The sequence below is a fragment of the Amyelois transitella genome, chromosome 3 (genome assembly GCF_032362555.1).
Source record: "Amyelois transitella isolate CPQ chromosome 3, ilAmyTran1.1, whole genome shotgun sequence".
Classification (NCBI taxonomy): Eukaryota; Metazoa; Arthropoda; class Insecta; order Lepidoptera; family Pyralidae; genus Amyelois; species Amyelois transitella.
In genome coordinates, this window is record NC_083506.1 from 4,806,108 (window position 1) to 4,823,508 (window position 17,401).

A 17,401-nucleotide genomic window follows, 5' to 3' on the forward strand; every position below is an offset into this window, starting at 1 on the left:
ACCTTTAGATTAGACGACATAAGGAACCTTTGTGTCAAATAAGTCTTTAGACCCAACGGTTTGGACTGTGTGCTGTCGGTCAATCTGTAACTCCGTCAGATAAGGTAAATTTCCTTTTTTATTGTTTTATAATTAAAATTATAGCATTTGACTCCTTATGTTGCCATAATTTTCTCATCTCTCTTTTTTCTTTATCTTTTTACATTTTGCAAAATCAATTGTGTTAAAGTAAAGATGAGTTTGGCAAAGCAAAAATGAAAACCAAACCTCTTGGTATTTGTTAGGTTCATTTTTCAATCAATATGTTTCGTAATTTAAGAGTAAGTGACTTAATTTCTAAACTATCACTGTTTATTTTTATATTTTGCCTCTCTTCAACGAATCAATTTGCATTGTGCACTGTTTAGCGGTTAAAGGGTGAATAATAAGTCTCTGAAGTGTATTGGCGTAGTATTGGCTTGGGAAATGGAGGGTGCTATTGACAATAAACGGTAGTTTTGAAGCTATATATCGTGTTGTTTTTTTATTTTGTTATTAGTAATTTGAATATTTTTACGGCAATTTTTGGCTGTAATTGTTTATTACGTAAGTATCTTAAAGTATTGTAGCGGGAGCGATGATCGGAGCCGAATCATTGCTCCCGCTACATTGGTGCCCCGACGTGATTGGACGCAACCTTCTTCATTAACTCCAATCCTTACCATCATCACTCCTCACTCTGCAAGCAGTCTCACAGCAAGCCAGCAACTGGGTATCGCAGCAGGTCCATCGCAGCCGTCTCACCGAGCTTCCTGGTCCTGTCTCCACCCGCACTCACTCTCTTCGACTTCAGCGACCGACGCATCTACCGCAGCCCACGCCTGGATTTCTTCGACGGCCGCTCTTCTCTCCAGCGTGGCAGCTCTGCACGATATCTACCGGCGCCAAACAAGTCGACTTCGGTCTCTACTGTCTCGACTCACCGCAGACTACGAGCAACGCAACGGCTCACTCCTTCCGACTCACTAGAAGACAACTGGCACTTGCAAGCTACAACTAAAGCACAGATTGCACAGCAAGATCAAGACTTCAGACCTCCGGTCTTGGGGGGGAGTACTGTGGCGACATCTCTACGTCACTCGTCACAACATCCAATCAAACAACTACTGTCAATCATCGCGAAGAAATTGACATGCTCAACCAATAGCAGCAAAGAATCTAAGACGCGATTTCAAAGATTTCACGGATTGGAGCTATATATACAATCTCCGACAAAACATCGTCGGAGCCGCGGTTCCCCAGGCATAACACCTAGCCTGGCGGAAGATCTTCCCTTTGGTGGCGGTCGAGCCGAATCATCGCTCCCGCTTCAGTATAAAAAAATCATTAATCGGAATTGTGGAAACTTCGACGATTCTGATAAGAAAAGATAAATTAATATAAACTTTGCAAATAACACATGTTTAGCTAGCCCCAAAGTAAGCTTGAGAATTGCGTTATACGATACTAATTCAACAATACAATTTAAAAAAAAACCTATGTAGAACATGTATTGATGTATGTATGGTTGGAATGCGATAAATTTAAAATCGCTGGTCTGATTTTGATGAAATTGAAAAGGTAAAATAAAATCGATTCAGTGATTTCTAAGATTCACAATTCCGTAAAAAAAAAGTGTTCGTGAGTTGGCAACTAGTCATAAAAATGTCAATGAATTATTTTTACATTGTACTTTTTGAAAACAGACATATAAATGGAAACAGTTCTTAAGAAATATCCGCACAGCCGTCATTTTGTTTTATTCTGTAATTCCCCAGTTTGTTCGTTTTCTTTTTAATTAATTTTGACAAATTACCCTACCTTCTCAGTTTCTTTGCTTTTTAATTAAATACTGAAGTGACACTCGCCCGACGGAATGTCCGAGAGCCTTTGAGGTCTCTTCATATCTACAGGCGTGTCAACAAGTTGGTCTCACTTTACAATTTGTTGATCGAGAGAGGATTAAAATTCTTTAGTTCCTTTCATCTTTTTTGTTAACCCTGGCTCCTATATCAAAAACGTTCATTTTTAACTTTGTTGCAAATTTGTTGCAAATTTATTTTATAATGTGTTATTTTTAAGTTAGTTTAACTGTACCTAATAAAAATGATTTTGTATTCTTTGTTTAATATTGCTTAGTTTGACTGAGGTCTGTCCAATTAAATACATTTAATGGTTCAAGTTCTCTATAATATTATGTTGTAAGGGCTTTAAGGGCAAACTGCACAAGGGATCAATATCTTTTTATCAATTTCTAGGGAGTAATATTAACATGATAAAGGGTATAAATTTTATGTAGGTACGCTGGTCTGGCTTTCGAAATTTTAATTGATTAATCTTCCATCTATAAATAAATAGAAACTAACTACCTCTTTTATTTTTTGAAATTTGAGGGGACCTTTTTTATACACACGTTTGGTTTTGCATTTATCAAAGGTAAGCACATAATTACAATTTATTTTTTCTTCATTTCTTCTTTGAAATACACTACGTATTGTAACCTTTCCCGCTCTTACAGACATTGTAATGTCGGAAAGAGCAGACCTTCCTGATACATATCTATAAATTATGACGGAGGTTCTATACTTCTTTGTGTTACTAGTTATTGCCAAGGACTTCGTCTGTATAAATCATATAAATTTAAACCAATAAAGTTACTCAAATGCCTTTACTACTGCAAAGTTTCATGAAAATCACACATCTATTTATCCTTACAAATTTACGCATTTATAATATTAGTAACATGTACAATTATATATTTGTGACACTCGTAGATGTGATAAGTCCCTCGAGTTCGGCATGTACTGTACTGTTAATTACAGTCTGTCGTATTTACAAGAACTTTAATAGGACCTCTCCGAAACTTCACAATTCCCAACACAAACACTTCTACAATGCGATATTGGAAAGTACGTTTGTAGAGATTAATTAGTGATCTTTTTAATTGGATACCTGTTGAAAAATATTGATGAATATTTGCTGAAATGATGATTTTTCAATAAACATTCGGTTTCTATTTTAATATAGTGGCCATAAATTCAAGTTCGCCGATTTTTGGAACAATTTCACACAGCTTTTTATGAATGAAACTTTATCTAAAACGGATGATTATTGCAACAATACAATCTTCAAATTATGCCACTATTTTAGGGACTTAACAATATTTCTTATGTTATCAATATAATTAAATGAAAGCTAGATTGAGTTACATTAAGTTGTGTAGACAGAGAATATCTTGACTCAACACTACCTTTAACTTTACAAGAATATGCCGATTGTACGTGAATTTGTCCTTTTGAAAAAAAAAAAAAACATATTTTTCAAATAAGATAAAATTATACATCAAGTTCAATTTATAATATTTTGCATTATAATTAAACTGAACTCGATATGGGCTAAATGAAAAGATAAATGGAACGTTAATTTGGTGTCGGTCTAATGTTATTACATATTATTGCGTAACTTTTTTGTCACTCACTATACCAAACTAGGTATATTAATGGGAAAATTATGCTATTAACATTGTTCATGGTTATAACTGTGTAGTTGGGGTCATTACTAGCAAGGCGCGTGTTAGCCATTATTATCAGAAGCGAGCAAGCCCGGGTAACATCGGTGTGCAATATCAAAATGCACCCCTCAATCTCAAAAAGATTTATGATAATTTAATGTTTATTTAATGTTCACATTGTTCGTGGAACTAGGAACTAGGAGAAATAAAATCATAGGTTTAAAAGTAGTAACCTATCAAAATTAATAACGTTTAATGATCTAACTATTTTACTGGAGTTCAAATTGAATGACTTTCGATACTTATACATATAGTCACGTCTTTATCTCTAGGAGTAAAGTGAGTGTTGATAGACTGAAAGTTTCGATACTTATACTATTCATTTTTCTTAAACTGTAGGTACCTCTTATAATTAATACCCAAAAATGTGAAAATTTTACAAAATGTCAAATCCATTTCCAGCAAAGCCAAATTGAATTTGAATAATTAAAAATAACTAAGAATAAAGCTGTGTAGTGAAGGCTTGGTTAATGTTAAGCAAAATTATGATTATTTAAATTAAAGTTATAATATTTTTAGACGACCAGTCAATTCGTACAATGTAAATAATGCATCGGATAAATTACCTTATTGAGGTTATTTATCTTATCTTTAAAGACATGCGTCCGACGTCTACCCTAGCATAAACAAAACGGAACCCAATTTTCATGTTCAAGTCAATAGCTTAGAATAATAAGTGATTGTAAGTTACATTAAAGAAATCCACATACCTAAGAGTCCCCTTTGCAAAACGCCTCTACGATCTGATCTCGAATCTATTATATTTTACTTAAAATTTTTAACTAAAGAACTATTTTATGTAATATTTGTAAAGAAATTTTCTAAAGTATACAGGGCTTAACTGTTTTTTTTAAGTATAAATCGATATATCAACATAAATTAATACACTTAAATTTTTAGACAGAAAAATTGGTTTGATTAGGTAAAGGTTCTTATGTATAACACTTTATACTAACTACTACTTTAAACTAATACTTTGGAGGAAAACTAATGTAAACTATTTATTACATAAAACAAAATTGCTAAACTTGATTGATCATGAACTTATAACATCAATTAACTCTCAGTTTCCAAAAACATTTTTTAATACAAATAGTTATCGAAGCAGGTTCAAACCATCTGAAAGTAAATTTCGACATTCTTTCGAGTTTAAGTAGTTGCTCTCTCAACTGGAATATGGGAGCAATTCCCGAGTGCTCAGCGTATCTGACTTACTTCACGAACCATTAAATTTTCCTGTTTGCATTTTTTAGCATACGTTATTCCCGAGATGGCGGCATACGACCCGCTTTACGATTGTAGTTTTAGGGGAAGCGGTCTCTGCACACCAACACATATGGGATTCAATTTTTGTACGTAAATAAAAGGTCTTGGTTTGATATATTATGATGAAGACCTTTTAAATTGTGCGTTGTGTAGAGTAAGATTATTAAGTACGTAAATCCTCTTCTTTGGGTCATTTGGGTGTTGGTCACATGTGTCGTTCTCCTTAGGGTGCAAAGTAGACCAAAATGCCTGGTTATTCAAACTTTGAGATCAGTGTTAACTTATAAATTAAATTTAATGAAATTACTGAAATAACGAAAAAAAAATATTTGTTTCATATTTGGTATATTTTCCAATAAATATATTGCATGCATTTCAGATGAACAAAGAAAATAATTACTTCATTAAGTACTACAAAATGCATGAAGCGCTTTCTCTTAAGTGAAGGTTGAATCACTTAAGGTATAATCGATACCGAAGTTAGTAGCATCTCCAAATGTTATTAAGTTTAATCAGAAATCCACAGATGGCGTTACATCTGAAATTTTATATTTTAACTTTTATCAGACGTTTTTTAAATTTATTAGAGGCGTTACTTTAGAATTATAGAATTTGAAAGAGAACTTTGTCATAATCACATACAAATTCGAACTAATCCCTATAAAACTCAGCGAGTCGCCACTGGCTCCGGTAGCGAGCAGTTGGTCAAATTTAGTGCATTATAAAAACATTCTAATCCCATCTTTATAACCTCGCTTGAAAGTCTATCTTAGTTGTAGAGTTAACTTTGTTGAGCTAACACAGCCTTAGGCGAGCGTCACCGACAGTCACCTTATTTGGAATAGTTCCAGGCTTGGCCGATAAACTTTTATGTTATTTCAATATGGTTTAAACTGAAAGAATTGCATTTAGATAGACTGTTTTGTAAATGGAGGTCTGGTTTTTTATTCATAAAAGTTTGGGAAACAATGTTTCTCGGTTGTTTTCGTAATGAGTTTTTGAGGTTTCACATTGTTTCATTTGTAAGCTTCAGTTTCTGAGCATAGCGTGTTTTATAGCAATGTAAAAATAAGTTTAAAAAAAAAGTTTAACTATCCTCTTTTATTTTCTTTACTTTCCAAATTTTAATCCTAGCTATGAATTTCATAAGCATTACAAATAAAATTCCAATAATATCAATTTTTTTTATAAGTATTTAATTTATGCGGAATGTGTGAATAAAGAAAAAAGGACCATGTATTTCCTTAATTATGAAATTCTTCAAGAGATTTTAAATTCCGCGTAACGAAGTAGCCATTAAAATATCGCTCCCAGAAACTCGGTACGCTTAATCGAACGAGTCCAATTTGCATATTGATATCCTTCCACTTAATTAGGTCGAAATCTGAAAAAAAATAAACATTATTGTATGTTTGTGGCGTCCTTCACAAGGAATTTTATTCTGGGTCAGTGAACTTCTGGGCATTTATTTTGATCGTAGATAGGTAAGTACACAAACTTTGTACGTATAAGGTACTTATATAGTTTTGGTAGTTAAATATAAAATAAATCGAACTGTATCAATATATTGAGATAGTGAGCTGTTATTATCTTCATTCGTAAAAAATAGGTAAAAAAACTTTTTAAGTTAAACGGTTTTATGTTAAACATACATTGCAATGTTTAATATAAATGTACTAAAAACCAAAAAATAATAAAATAGATACAGTCGTGGGAATTATAAACATATGCATAGACTAGACTAAAATAAAACCGTGGGGCACGTCAATTGTCTACAAATTATAGACTTAATGTGCGATAGAAGAATCGTTTAATTCGTCGTTAGGCAGTTGGCCCGCAGACGGTGCGCAAATTACTTACTATTTTGCTGGCTAGCGAGGAATCGTTTCACTGCTCGTAGTTTGTCTTTAATCGACAAAACTTATGATAAAAGTACTACCTACTCGCTCAACATTATGAAACCCTAAAACTCGCTTAATCGAGCTTGCTAACTTGTTTCCACATTCTAGCCCTACTTATCACACGTCCATCGTTGTCGGTTGAACAACTGCCTAATTATAGTGTAACATTACAAAACAAACATTTTAATCAACGATTGTAGACAATTGACGTGCCCCACGGTTTTATTTTAGTCTAGTCTATGCATATGTTTATAATTCCCACGACTGTATCTATTTTATTATTTTTTGGTTTTTAGTACATTTATATTAAACATTGCAATGTATGTTTAACATAAAACCGTTTAACTTAAAAAGTTTTTTTACCTATTTTTATTTTCTAGTTTTTAGTTGTAACGAATAAACTCAAAAACTACTGGACCGATTTGAATGAAATTTGGCACAGGGATAGACTTAACCTTCAGGAGTAACATAGGCTACATTTTATCCCACTGCTTAGATTTTAATTTTGAATAGTAAATTGTATTCTACTTGTTGAGACCTTTCATTTGATACCCATGTTGATGGGATTGATAAAACCTAAGTTATCCGCCATTTTGTAGAGGCCGCCATCTTGGATTTCAATTTTTTATAGTATATTGTATTCTGCTTGTTGAGCCCTTTCATTTGATACCCATATTGATGGGATTAATGAAACCTAAATTATCCGCCATTTTGTAACGGCGGCCAACTTGAATTTATAATGATAATGAATAAACATAATTATATTGTCACCAAAATCCAAAGTGTATACAAAATTTCAGATTAATCGGTTGACAGGAAGAGGGTGAAATTTGAATTACTAAATTTGACCCAAGAATAAATAAAACAAACGGGGTGAGCTAAATAAAACCGTTTAAAAAAATATGATACTTCCGATTGAAGATTTTGTTTCAAAATCCAAAATCAACTCGATGTCGAAACGTTGCCACAGACTTTACACTTTTCAAGTTAAACGCAAGACTTCCAATTACATCGTGACCCATTTAGCGGTTGCGTTCATCATAGAAATATGGCAGAAAGAATGCGCACTGCAGTTAAGGATACAACGCAGTGCGTCTGGCAAAGCGGCGCCGGGCAGTTGGCAGCTCCCTCGGTCATCGTCCTCAGTAAAAGCCTCACTCCCGAGCCAAAACAATTTCGCCAAATTTCTTGCCAGCCTCACGCATGTCTTTACGACCTTCCACTTACATGTCCATTTCTGTCGACTCATGATATTTTCAGCCGACGTCAAAAAAGACGGTTCTCGTATTATTGGTTGTTACTTGTTTACTTACTTGTTACTTGTTCACAATTATGAACGTTTTGATGTTGTTTTTTGTTAAAGATTTTACGCCTTATACCTTAAGATGAATATGGGAATACCCGAAAGAAATCGATGGAGCCCTTAATTTTTTTGTAGTTACAACATTTTCTAATACTATTACAGACATTTGCATCTATGTTAATTTTCAGTGGAATTCTAAATGGTGACAAAAATAAATAAAAAGTTTTGATAAAGCTAAGCTATAAGTAATTGATTTTAAGAAACTATTTAATGAATACGATCGATGAACAAACAGATCAGCACATTTAATTGATTAAGCTTGAGTTACGAAAACAAAAGAACAATGACTATTAAAACTTTAACCATTCAGTTATGATCGAACCATTTAATAAATGAATTGGCGAAAATGTTCCAATAGTTTTAGTGGTTTGTACAATTATCCGTTTAAAATCATACTTATTTATTAAAAGATAATTATATAAATACAGTTCACCTATAGCGATATCCAAACAACTTTAATTCTATTTAAATTCTATTATTATTACCTTCTATTAAAAAGTATGTTTGGACTATTCAAAAGAGGTACTTTTATATCCCTGTAAAATGTGCTTATTGTTTTTTTTTTTAAGTTTAATAATTGATATCATTCAAATGTGAGAAAAATGTGGACTTAATAATGGATGATTATACGCGATCGGTTTGAGTAAATATTCTAGTTTGACCTAAATACCTCTAATAGAATGGAGCCTGCAATGCAGGTAACATTCGATAATTTGTCTAATTTAAAAGCGATCCAATGAACTTTGCCGAAAATTATTCGATGTTATGGAAACAATTTTATTTAGATAAATTAATGCAGAGTAGTGTGCCGAACAAGCTAGTATGAAGGTTATTCAATGTACATAGATGAAGTAAAGGATGAACTAATGTATAATGGAAGAAGAAAGATATAATCTCTGCTTAGCCATCTGAGTAGAAGTGTAATATGTATGTTCCATCAAAGATCAAAATAAAATTTGTACAAAACAGACAAATGTCATATCTTTGACCCTAATGGAGTTAACAGAGCCTCAAAGGCCAACTATCAAAACTCAAAGGCTCATTAGCTCGAGGGCTTAATCAAGAAATGAAGATTCAGATATTGACAGCATTGGGTAAAATAAGAATGTTATAACAAGAAGTATAATATACCTAATAAGAAGTTAATAACTCTTTCCCTTGATTGACTTTCTATGGGCAAATTTAAGTAGCTGGCTAGATTTTTGCTACCAGACCAACATAGAAATAAATTTTAATCACTGTAATTTAAACTATAAACACTATTCCCAATTGATAACTGTTCCCAATTAATAATATATAACAAATGAGTTTCATTTATGTTCACACGTATGATTTAATGCAGAGGAACGTTTAATCAAAGCTATAAATTAGAATGAATACAAACATGAATTCATTATAGCTACCAGTATTCCACCACCAATCAATTATCCAGAGATAAAGGTACAAAGTGAAGCTTTTGAATATAATTTATAATAATTTACTCGAAAATGCCAAGAACCGCATCTACTAAGGCAGGAATTTTTAAGTATGTTTTCCCTAAAGTAGGGGTTTCTAGTGTGGAGTCCGGAAAAGAACATAAGATACTTTCCACACGGACGGAGTCGCGGGTCAAAGCTGGTATGGTATAATTGATCTTTGTTCTCTCGATGTTTTACAATTTCACTGGCGCCTGTCACCGACGTCATAATATCGTTACTTGATTGCAAATGTTTATTTAATGTAAAGCTGGATATTCAGATCATAATCATAATTTATTTTAATTAATAATTATGTTATCAGGTAAGTGTGCCAGTACAAGCGTCTCCCCAAATGCTCTTCGAAATTTAAAAAATTATTGACATCAGCATGTCCGGTCAGTCTGATGGTAAATTAATCATAAAACTAATCGTTTAGTCAGTCATTCTGATGGATGCAAATTATTATTTTCCATAGTTTATTTTATATATTTAAGACGAAGAAACATCTGGGCTCTGCGTACCCCTCTAAGAAAGAGGCATGAATCAGATTTTTAAGAGTTTTCATGAAGTTCTCTTATTCTTATAGGATTTCAGTTGTTAACCCAATGAACTGGTTTAATAAATGCGGGCACATTACTAAAACAAATATAAATATACATAGGACAAATGACATGGATTGAACTAACCCCAAAGTAAGTTAGAATCTTGTGTCATGGGTACTATATTTCTTAAAAATCTCATGTTTGATTTTCTGGCTGCTAATCAACTGGCGTTAGTCTCGGTTCTTGTAATAGTTATATTAGAATAAATAAATTAATATAACTTTTAATATTCTCTTACCACGCAGAGGAAAGGCTAAAATATATTAGGATTATTATTATCATTTCACTTTAATAGAATAGGACCACTCCATCTCTTACCTGTGAATGACATAAAAAGCGACTAAGAGAATCTCTAATAAACTTGTGATTTTTCTTTTAGGCACAGGGCTAGCAATCTGTCACTATTTGAATTTCAATTCGATAGTAATCGAATTGAAAAAGTATGCACAAACTAATAAGTAGGTCTGATTTTATCTTGTTACCTTCATTATTATTAAAAGAAGCACGAAAGCAAAATAAATGCAGTGGAAATGAGAGCGTTAAGGAGTATGATGGGTGTGAAATTGAGTGACCGGATAAGGAACAGCGTGTTAAGGGAATGTTGTGATGTGAAAGAAGATGTAGTTACAGGAATAGAAAAGGGCATGTTAAGATGATTCGGTCATGTGGAGAGGATGAATGAAAGCAGGTTGACTAAGCAGATATACAAGGAGAGTGTGGAGGGAAAGGTCGGAGTGGGAAGACCTAGACGAACGTATCTTGATCAAATTAAGGACGTTCTGGTAAAGGGTCAGGTCAAAAGTACCCTAAACCGCCGAGCTTGCATGAAGAGAGTTATGAATGTGGACGAAGCGAAGGAAGTATGCAGAGATCGTGGCAAGTGGAAAGAGGTAGTCTCTGCCTACCCCTCCGGGAAAGAGGCGTGATTTTATGTATGTTTGTATGTATGCACCTTCATTATTCAATTCGGGTATTTAATAATAATTAGAGAAAAATATCAATTTTCTACTTTCTCTCTCTCTCTCTCATTACAGCATAAAATGGCTGGACAAGATTATTACATCAAATTTGCCAAAGGAATATTTGTTGTCATTGTTAAAAAAAAAAAGTTGATTATAAAATTGCCAATTCTTCAGGTTCTTTTTTCTTTTCAGAAATTAATAATAACTTGTTTTGTTTAATGGAAAGGTCAACAAAATTTCTTTGAGAATGGTGGGGTCTAAATAAAAAGGAAGATTAAGTGTTAATGAGAAAAATAATTTAAATTATTATAATAAAATAAAATTTATTATCACATTTTCATAAATAGGTAAATCTCTAGCATAATAGTCTAATCACTTAAATCTAAATTATAAATTAAACTACCTAAACACAATCACTTTTGTTTTGACACAACAATTTTGATGACAGATTAAGCTCGGCAATAACATATTTGTTAAAATTATGCTGTTTTCATTGACCGGTTGATCATAGTATTTGAATTTTTATACTTTTCAACTCATTCAATAAAATATTTAAATAAAATATGAACAGTCAAAAATAGTTGATATGAAATAGTCAACTATTTGAAATACTGATATGAATGGATCAAGGAGTTATTTTTTATTTGTTACAACTAGTTAACCTTTTCTAACACCCATTTGCCTGAGTATTTGGTTTCTAGCCTTTTGACCTTAGGGCGGAAACCGTTCTCATCAGCTGTATATTCTACTCTGTACATGAACCCGTCAGGTCCAATGTATTCGTAGAATCCTTTTGATGCGATGCCTTCGTCAATCGTATTCGGATTCTTCAATACGGCCTTCTCTTCAGCACGAATTTTATTTTCTGTCTCGAAACTGCAAAAGATAATAAAAGTTTTCGTCATGTTACCGACAAAAATTTCTTGAAACGAAGGATATATTAAACCCAAGTCATGAAGACGGTTAATACATTTTAAAGATGAGATAATATTTCTGAAGTTTGAAATATTTAGGGAAATGTCGCTAGCTAAAAGCAAAAAAAAAAAAACGTATAAAAATTAAATTTTGGCAATATAATTAAATCTGTGATCTAGGTGTCATTGCCTACATCAAGTTCCGCTCATAAAATGTGAGTAAATATTATTAAAATTTATATGTTATGAATATATCATGTAATGATTATAAATTGCTTTGAACTATGACTTGAAGAAAAAATGTTCATCTTGTCGGTCAAGGTTTATTTTTCTGTATTAGCGAATTGATCCGTATAATGATGTTCCACATTCAAGGACAATGACCCAAACTAGCATATATTCACTTTTCGTGTAGCTTCTAAGAGCATCATAAAACTTTTAGTTACAATTTATGATGGATGGACTTCATCAAAGTAAATAATTCTTCTATTGATGCTCGTAAAATACATTATAAATTTTTATTAGATGTTATAAAAGAGAAAGTTACTTTCCACTTGGTTTATAAAAATCTACGAATTAAAAAAAAACCAGTACATGTGGAACACTTTATCACCTTATACTTAGTTAATTTATAGTTTAGTTAACCAGTTTTTGGAGTGCAGAAAAGAACTAATTTAAATTTTGTTTACCAAATATCAATCGAGTGTCTCGTAAGAAATAGAAAGGAAAAATAACAAATTATTCTCTTTTCTCTAATGACAAGCGCCTATATAGCACAAATACACAAACCTACTTCTTCGGTTCGACTTCGGTTATTGTACCTGCCCATGTCCAGTTATTCATTCAATAAAGTAAATTTTAATAAGTAGTCATCAAATAAAAAGTGCATAAACACTTTAAGCTTCAAAAATTACAGATAAAAAGATACACCGGAAGAATAACAACATTAAGGCGCGTGTCTTTTCATGCCTTCTTTGTTGATCCCTGCATTGATTTCAACTGACAAGGTGATCGTCTCACGTGTTGCATAAACATATTCAATTCAGATATTTTGTAGTTCATTTCCTGCCTCTACGTATTTATTCTAAATCAATGATATTTTATTATGACGTTTCAAAGAAGAAAATCTCAATACTTTTTTCTAGTCAGAAACAACAGTTTTAATGTACAATCCAAACGAATAATTAAAGAAGCATAAAATATTTTTCGTCTATCCGTACTTTTTGAAATGAATATTAATTTTTAGACTGCTTTATATCTAAGGCAAACCCTATGGTTTGCCTATGTATTGTAGTAGCGTATGCTACTTTCCTTAAAAATTCCCACGAGATTATGATTTTAATAGTAAAGCCATTCAAATGTGTTAAGTGCAAGTATTATAATCAGTGAAAATTTGTATAAAAAAATCTTTTTCATAAAAAAATGCTACTTACTCAAAATCGTATTTATCCTCTTGGTAATTATGTTTCTGCCTTATAATTTTAATGCCATTGTTCCTGTAGTACCCATCTTGGTAGTACGGTAGTAGCTCATCAGGTGGGGTCAGTTGATACCTATACTGATCCACCACAGTCGCTTCTCCAACGTAAGGTTCATAATCGTGTATGTATGGGTTGTCATCGTGGATGTAAGGGTTCGGAATGTGGATGTATTTCCCTTCGTCCGTTGGAATGTACCTGGAAAAATATTTGGTAAGTTCAATATTATTGTTCGCTAGCGACCCGACCTTTCTTTGGAGGGAATAGAATTTCCTCTATTAAAAAATGATATTATAATTTATATAAAAGAGAACACTGACTGAATGATGTCTGACATTTCAACGCACGGTTCTAACCGCTTTTATTGGTTTAGGGGTGAATTCAGAAAGGATTTTCCTTCCCACGTAAATGGGAATTAACGGTATTTTTTATTTTACACAGGCGCGGTACATAGTATTATAATGTTTTAAACCTTCAGAATTCAATGGTCTAAAAACACAAAAATTTATCTAAATCCTTCGTGTTTATAAGCAGATAGCTTAGAACATACAGAGGTGAAGGGCGATTCTCCAATACCACGAGTGGGTAGTGATGTCGCATTCGATTCAATAAGGGAGTTTGGGTGTGTGTAAATGACCAGATATAAAATCCGCAAATATTATGTGAAAAAAATACCAAATGAGACACAGGTAGAAATTGAATTAATTTGTAAAATTTTGTTAACACAGAGACGATATTTAGTATATTTAGTGATGTGAGTGAATAAAGTAAAATGTATATTTTTAATAGGCTTTCTCTATATATTCATAGTGTGTGTAAGTGCCGGGAACCACACGGCACAATAAGTTTTTAACATAATCAAATAGCTTTATCGTATTTCTTTACATAACATTAAGTAAAATATTTTAGGTTTATTGTTATTATAAATGTAGCCGTGTAGGTTTGCCTTCCTCATAAATAATTTGAATGTTATTTCTTGGCATACAAAGTAAGATGAATATCGGTAGGTCATAGAGACTAAATTTATTTGAACTAAAATCACTTTTAAATATTTAAACAGTTTACGTTCACAATTTACGGTGAAATGTTGTAGGAAATAGAACTATGCAATTTTTTTATTTATGCAAATTATTTGCACATAGTAATTTTCGAGTGCGTTCAATGCTTCTTTAATATTTTTCAGTCTTTAAAGTAGTTTGATTCGGAGTCAAATAATAATCAATGTTATTTGCAGTCATAAAATTAACGCATAAATTTACGTGTAATAGTATAACCATACTAAGTCCGCAGCTCCGCTCGCGTAAATATATATACTGTTCCCGTAGAAATTTCGGGATATCTATCATCATAGTTTCTTCTAATATCAAGATGGAAAGAAAAAAAACAAGAAAGAAATATCAAAAATTACTGTTAATGCGGTTTTTGGGTCTTTTCAATATTTTTGGCTCTGTCTACCTCGTAACGGAAAAAGACGTGATTATACCTATGTATAAGTATGTTCATGTACTATATATACCACAGGTATACATATATATTTCATATAGCGTGTACAACAATAGTAGGTATCGCCAGGCATGTGTAAACATGGCCTTATTCTCTTACTTTCCAGTGTCTCCATATTTGTAAGGGTGCCATTTGCCGTCTTCGCCGGGCCTTGGGACTCCTACCACGACGACTGCACAAAGGGCGATGACGTACTGTTGGCAAAAAAATTATAATTAGCAAGCATATAAAATTGTCAATTTTTTATGGCATCATTTTCGTATAACCTGATTTTTGTTTATATAATCTTTCTGTTTCTTTTTCTAGGCATAGTGTATTTGTTATTGCAATCTTATCTGGTATCTTTGAAACATGTTGTTAGTAAATGGTACTTTCTTGTGGAAAAGGAATATTTGCTTTTTTGACGGATAACTGCCTGTGTGGTTTAATCCCTTGGGAAATTTGATAAAATATTCTACTCATGACCAAACAAATCTTGTCTTCCAACCAAAATGACTAACCAAGAATAATTTGGCGGTTAAAAGGTTTTCAGACGTTTTTGAACTTCTTAATTTCTGCTCCTGTATTTTAGTTTTGAGAAATTATAAAATTATTTAATTTACTAGATTAGTAATACAATGTGAAGAAAATTAAAAAAAAAAGAACGCCTTCAACACGTACCACTAGGCTTATCATTTTAATTTTTTATATCACAAAATCTAGACACCAGTTTACTATCACTTCACAGGCTCACTATGGTGAAACACAGTTGCACTTTCCGTGTGTTCAGTCCTTAGTTTCAAATCGGTATGTTGATTTCGAAATCCGCGGTTCTCTTTTATACATCTGCAACATAACGTTGCGGGAATCTCCGTGCGTCACACATACAAATCACAAATTATCTATATCACAGAAATATGAATAAAATGTCTCATCTCTTCCGCAAGGAAAAGCATTTGAATTGTCCTTACGTTTTTAAATAAATAATTAAATTCACTATGATGCCCCTACAATTATAAAATTTAGAGTACAACTTTAAGCTAAGTATACAAATGTTTTTTTCTGTACTTTATTTATTTTATGTCATATAGTATGCTTTTTTTCTAGTTGCATACCATTGTCGAGTATATTTTATTGGGGTATCGGTGTCAAGCAGAAGTCATATTTATTAGTACTTTTTAATCGTAGCGAAAAACATGATTTATGTATTTTAATAGTAACTAAGTAAATACAATGTTATTGTTTATTTTAAATGGAAATCAGTGAGAGATTTTAGATTTTGCACCCACCACCAAATAAGGAATAATTGGCGTCTGTTACTAGTAAGTAAGTTCAAATACATAATAGTAAGCCTATCAATATGTAAATAATTAAATGCTTCAGAAATTTTATACGATTTTGAGAAAAAGTAAAGTCATTTGGGTAAGATCAATACCATTTTACTAATATAAAAACATTGTACCTAAAAAATATAAACAACGTTCTTGTTTTTAATTAGGTATAGTTATTCATATTCGTTGGCGCCGGCGCTTACGAGAATAGCGCTTGTAAAATAGGTAGGGCATTATTTTTCGATGATTTCTCACAAATACCATACGATGCAATAATTCTTTATAGGTATGAAAATATTTAAGTACATTGCAGCAAAAGGCGACCTTATCACTAAAAGTGATCTGTCTCAGCTTTTCGTGAATTGAATTCGAGAGATAGATTTTATTAAATCTACTCAATAACTTACTTTGGAACACCTTCTTCCAAACATTGAACAGTGGGCGTCAGCCATTCCAGGTCAGGCAGCTAGTAATAGCCTTCAAGTATTGAAACTGTTAGCTTTATCCACATCGTAAGATATAAAAATATAGTGATACGAAGATGTTTTCTTTTTTTGTAAAAAAAAAACTTGCGACAACAATATTTAATGAATGTCTGTGTCCGCTTTAAATAAATAAATTGATACAAATATTGTCATTTTCCTTGAGGACGATTATAAATTATTTAGTTATCGAATTGAATAAAACACCTAATTCACTGAATTCCTGAGATGTTTTCAATATAAAGGCGGATTCACCGATGACGCATTTACACGTTTTATAGAACAACACGATAAATTGTTAAATTTATTATTTTAAAATGCAACATAGAGTTATTACAATTACTTACATTTTATTCTACACGCAAATCTACTTATTATAACTCATAATGAATTTATTATTTGTTTTCCCTTTAAAATGCTTCATACTTCCCACTAATAGTTAAAATGATTAAAACTGAAAATGCAACTTTATTTCTAGGTGCTGACTCATATTGAACTTTGTTCTTTCGGGAATTAAAATGTATTAGGTATAAATAAGTACAATATTAATACAATAAAACATAGATTCATACAT

General features: G+C 32.2%; 1 protein-coding gene across 1 annotated transcript; it reads right to left on the reverse strand.

The window, feature by feature from the left end:
- Window positions 1-11,476: 11,476 nt before the first annotated feature.
- On the reverse strand, window positions 11,477-15,815 carry LOC106138167 (larval cuticle protein LCP-30). The gene is made up of 4 exons (XM_013339223.2): window positions 15,696-15,815; window positions 15,135-15,229; window positions 13,488-13,730; window positions 11,477-12,016 (listed from the first exon to the last, which is right to left on the reverse strand). The coding sequence occupies exons 1-4, from the start codon at window positions 15,708-15,710 to the stop codon at window positions 11,794-11,796; spliced, it is 576 nt and encodes a 191-aa protein (XP_013194677.1). The 5' UTR covers window positions 15,711-15,815; the 3' UTR covers window positions 11,477-11,793.
- Between the last annotated feature and the right edge of the window lie 1,586 nt (window positions 15,816-17,401).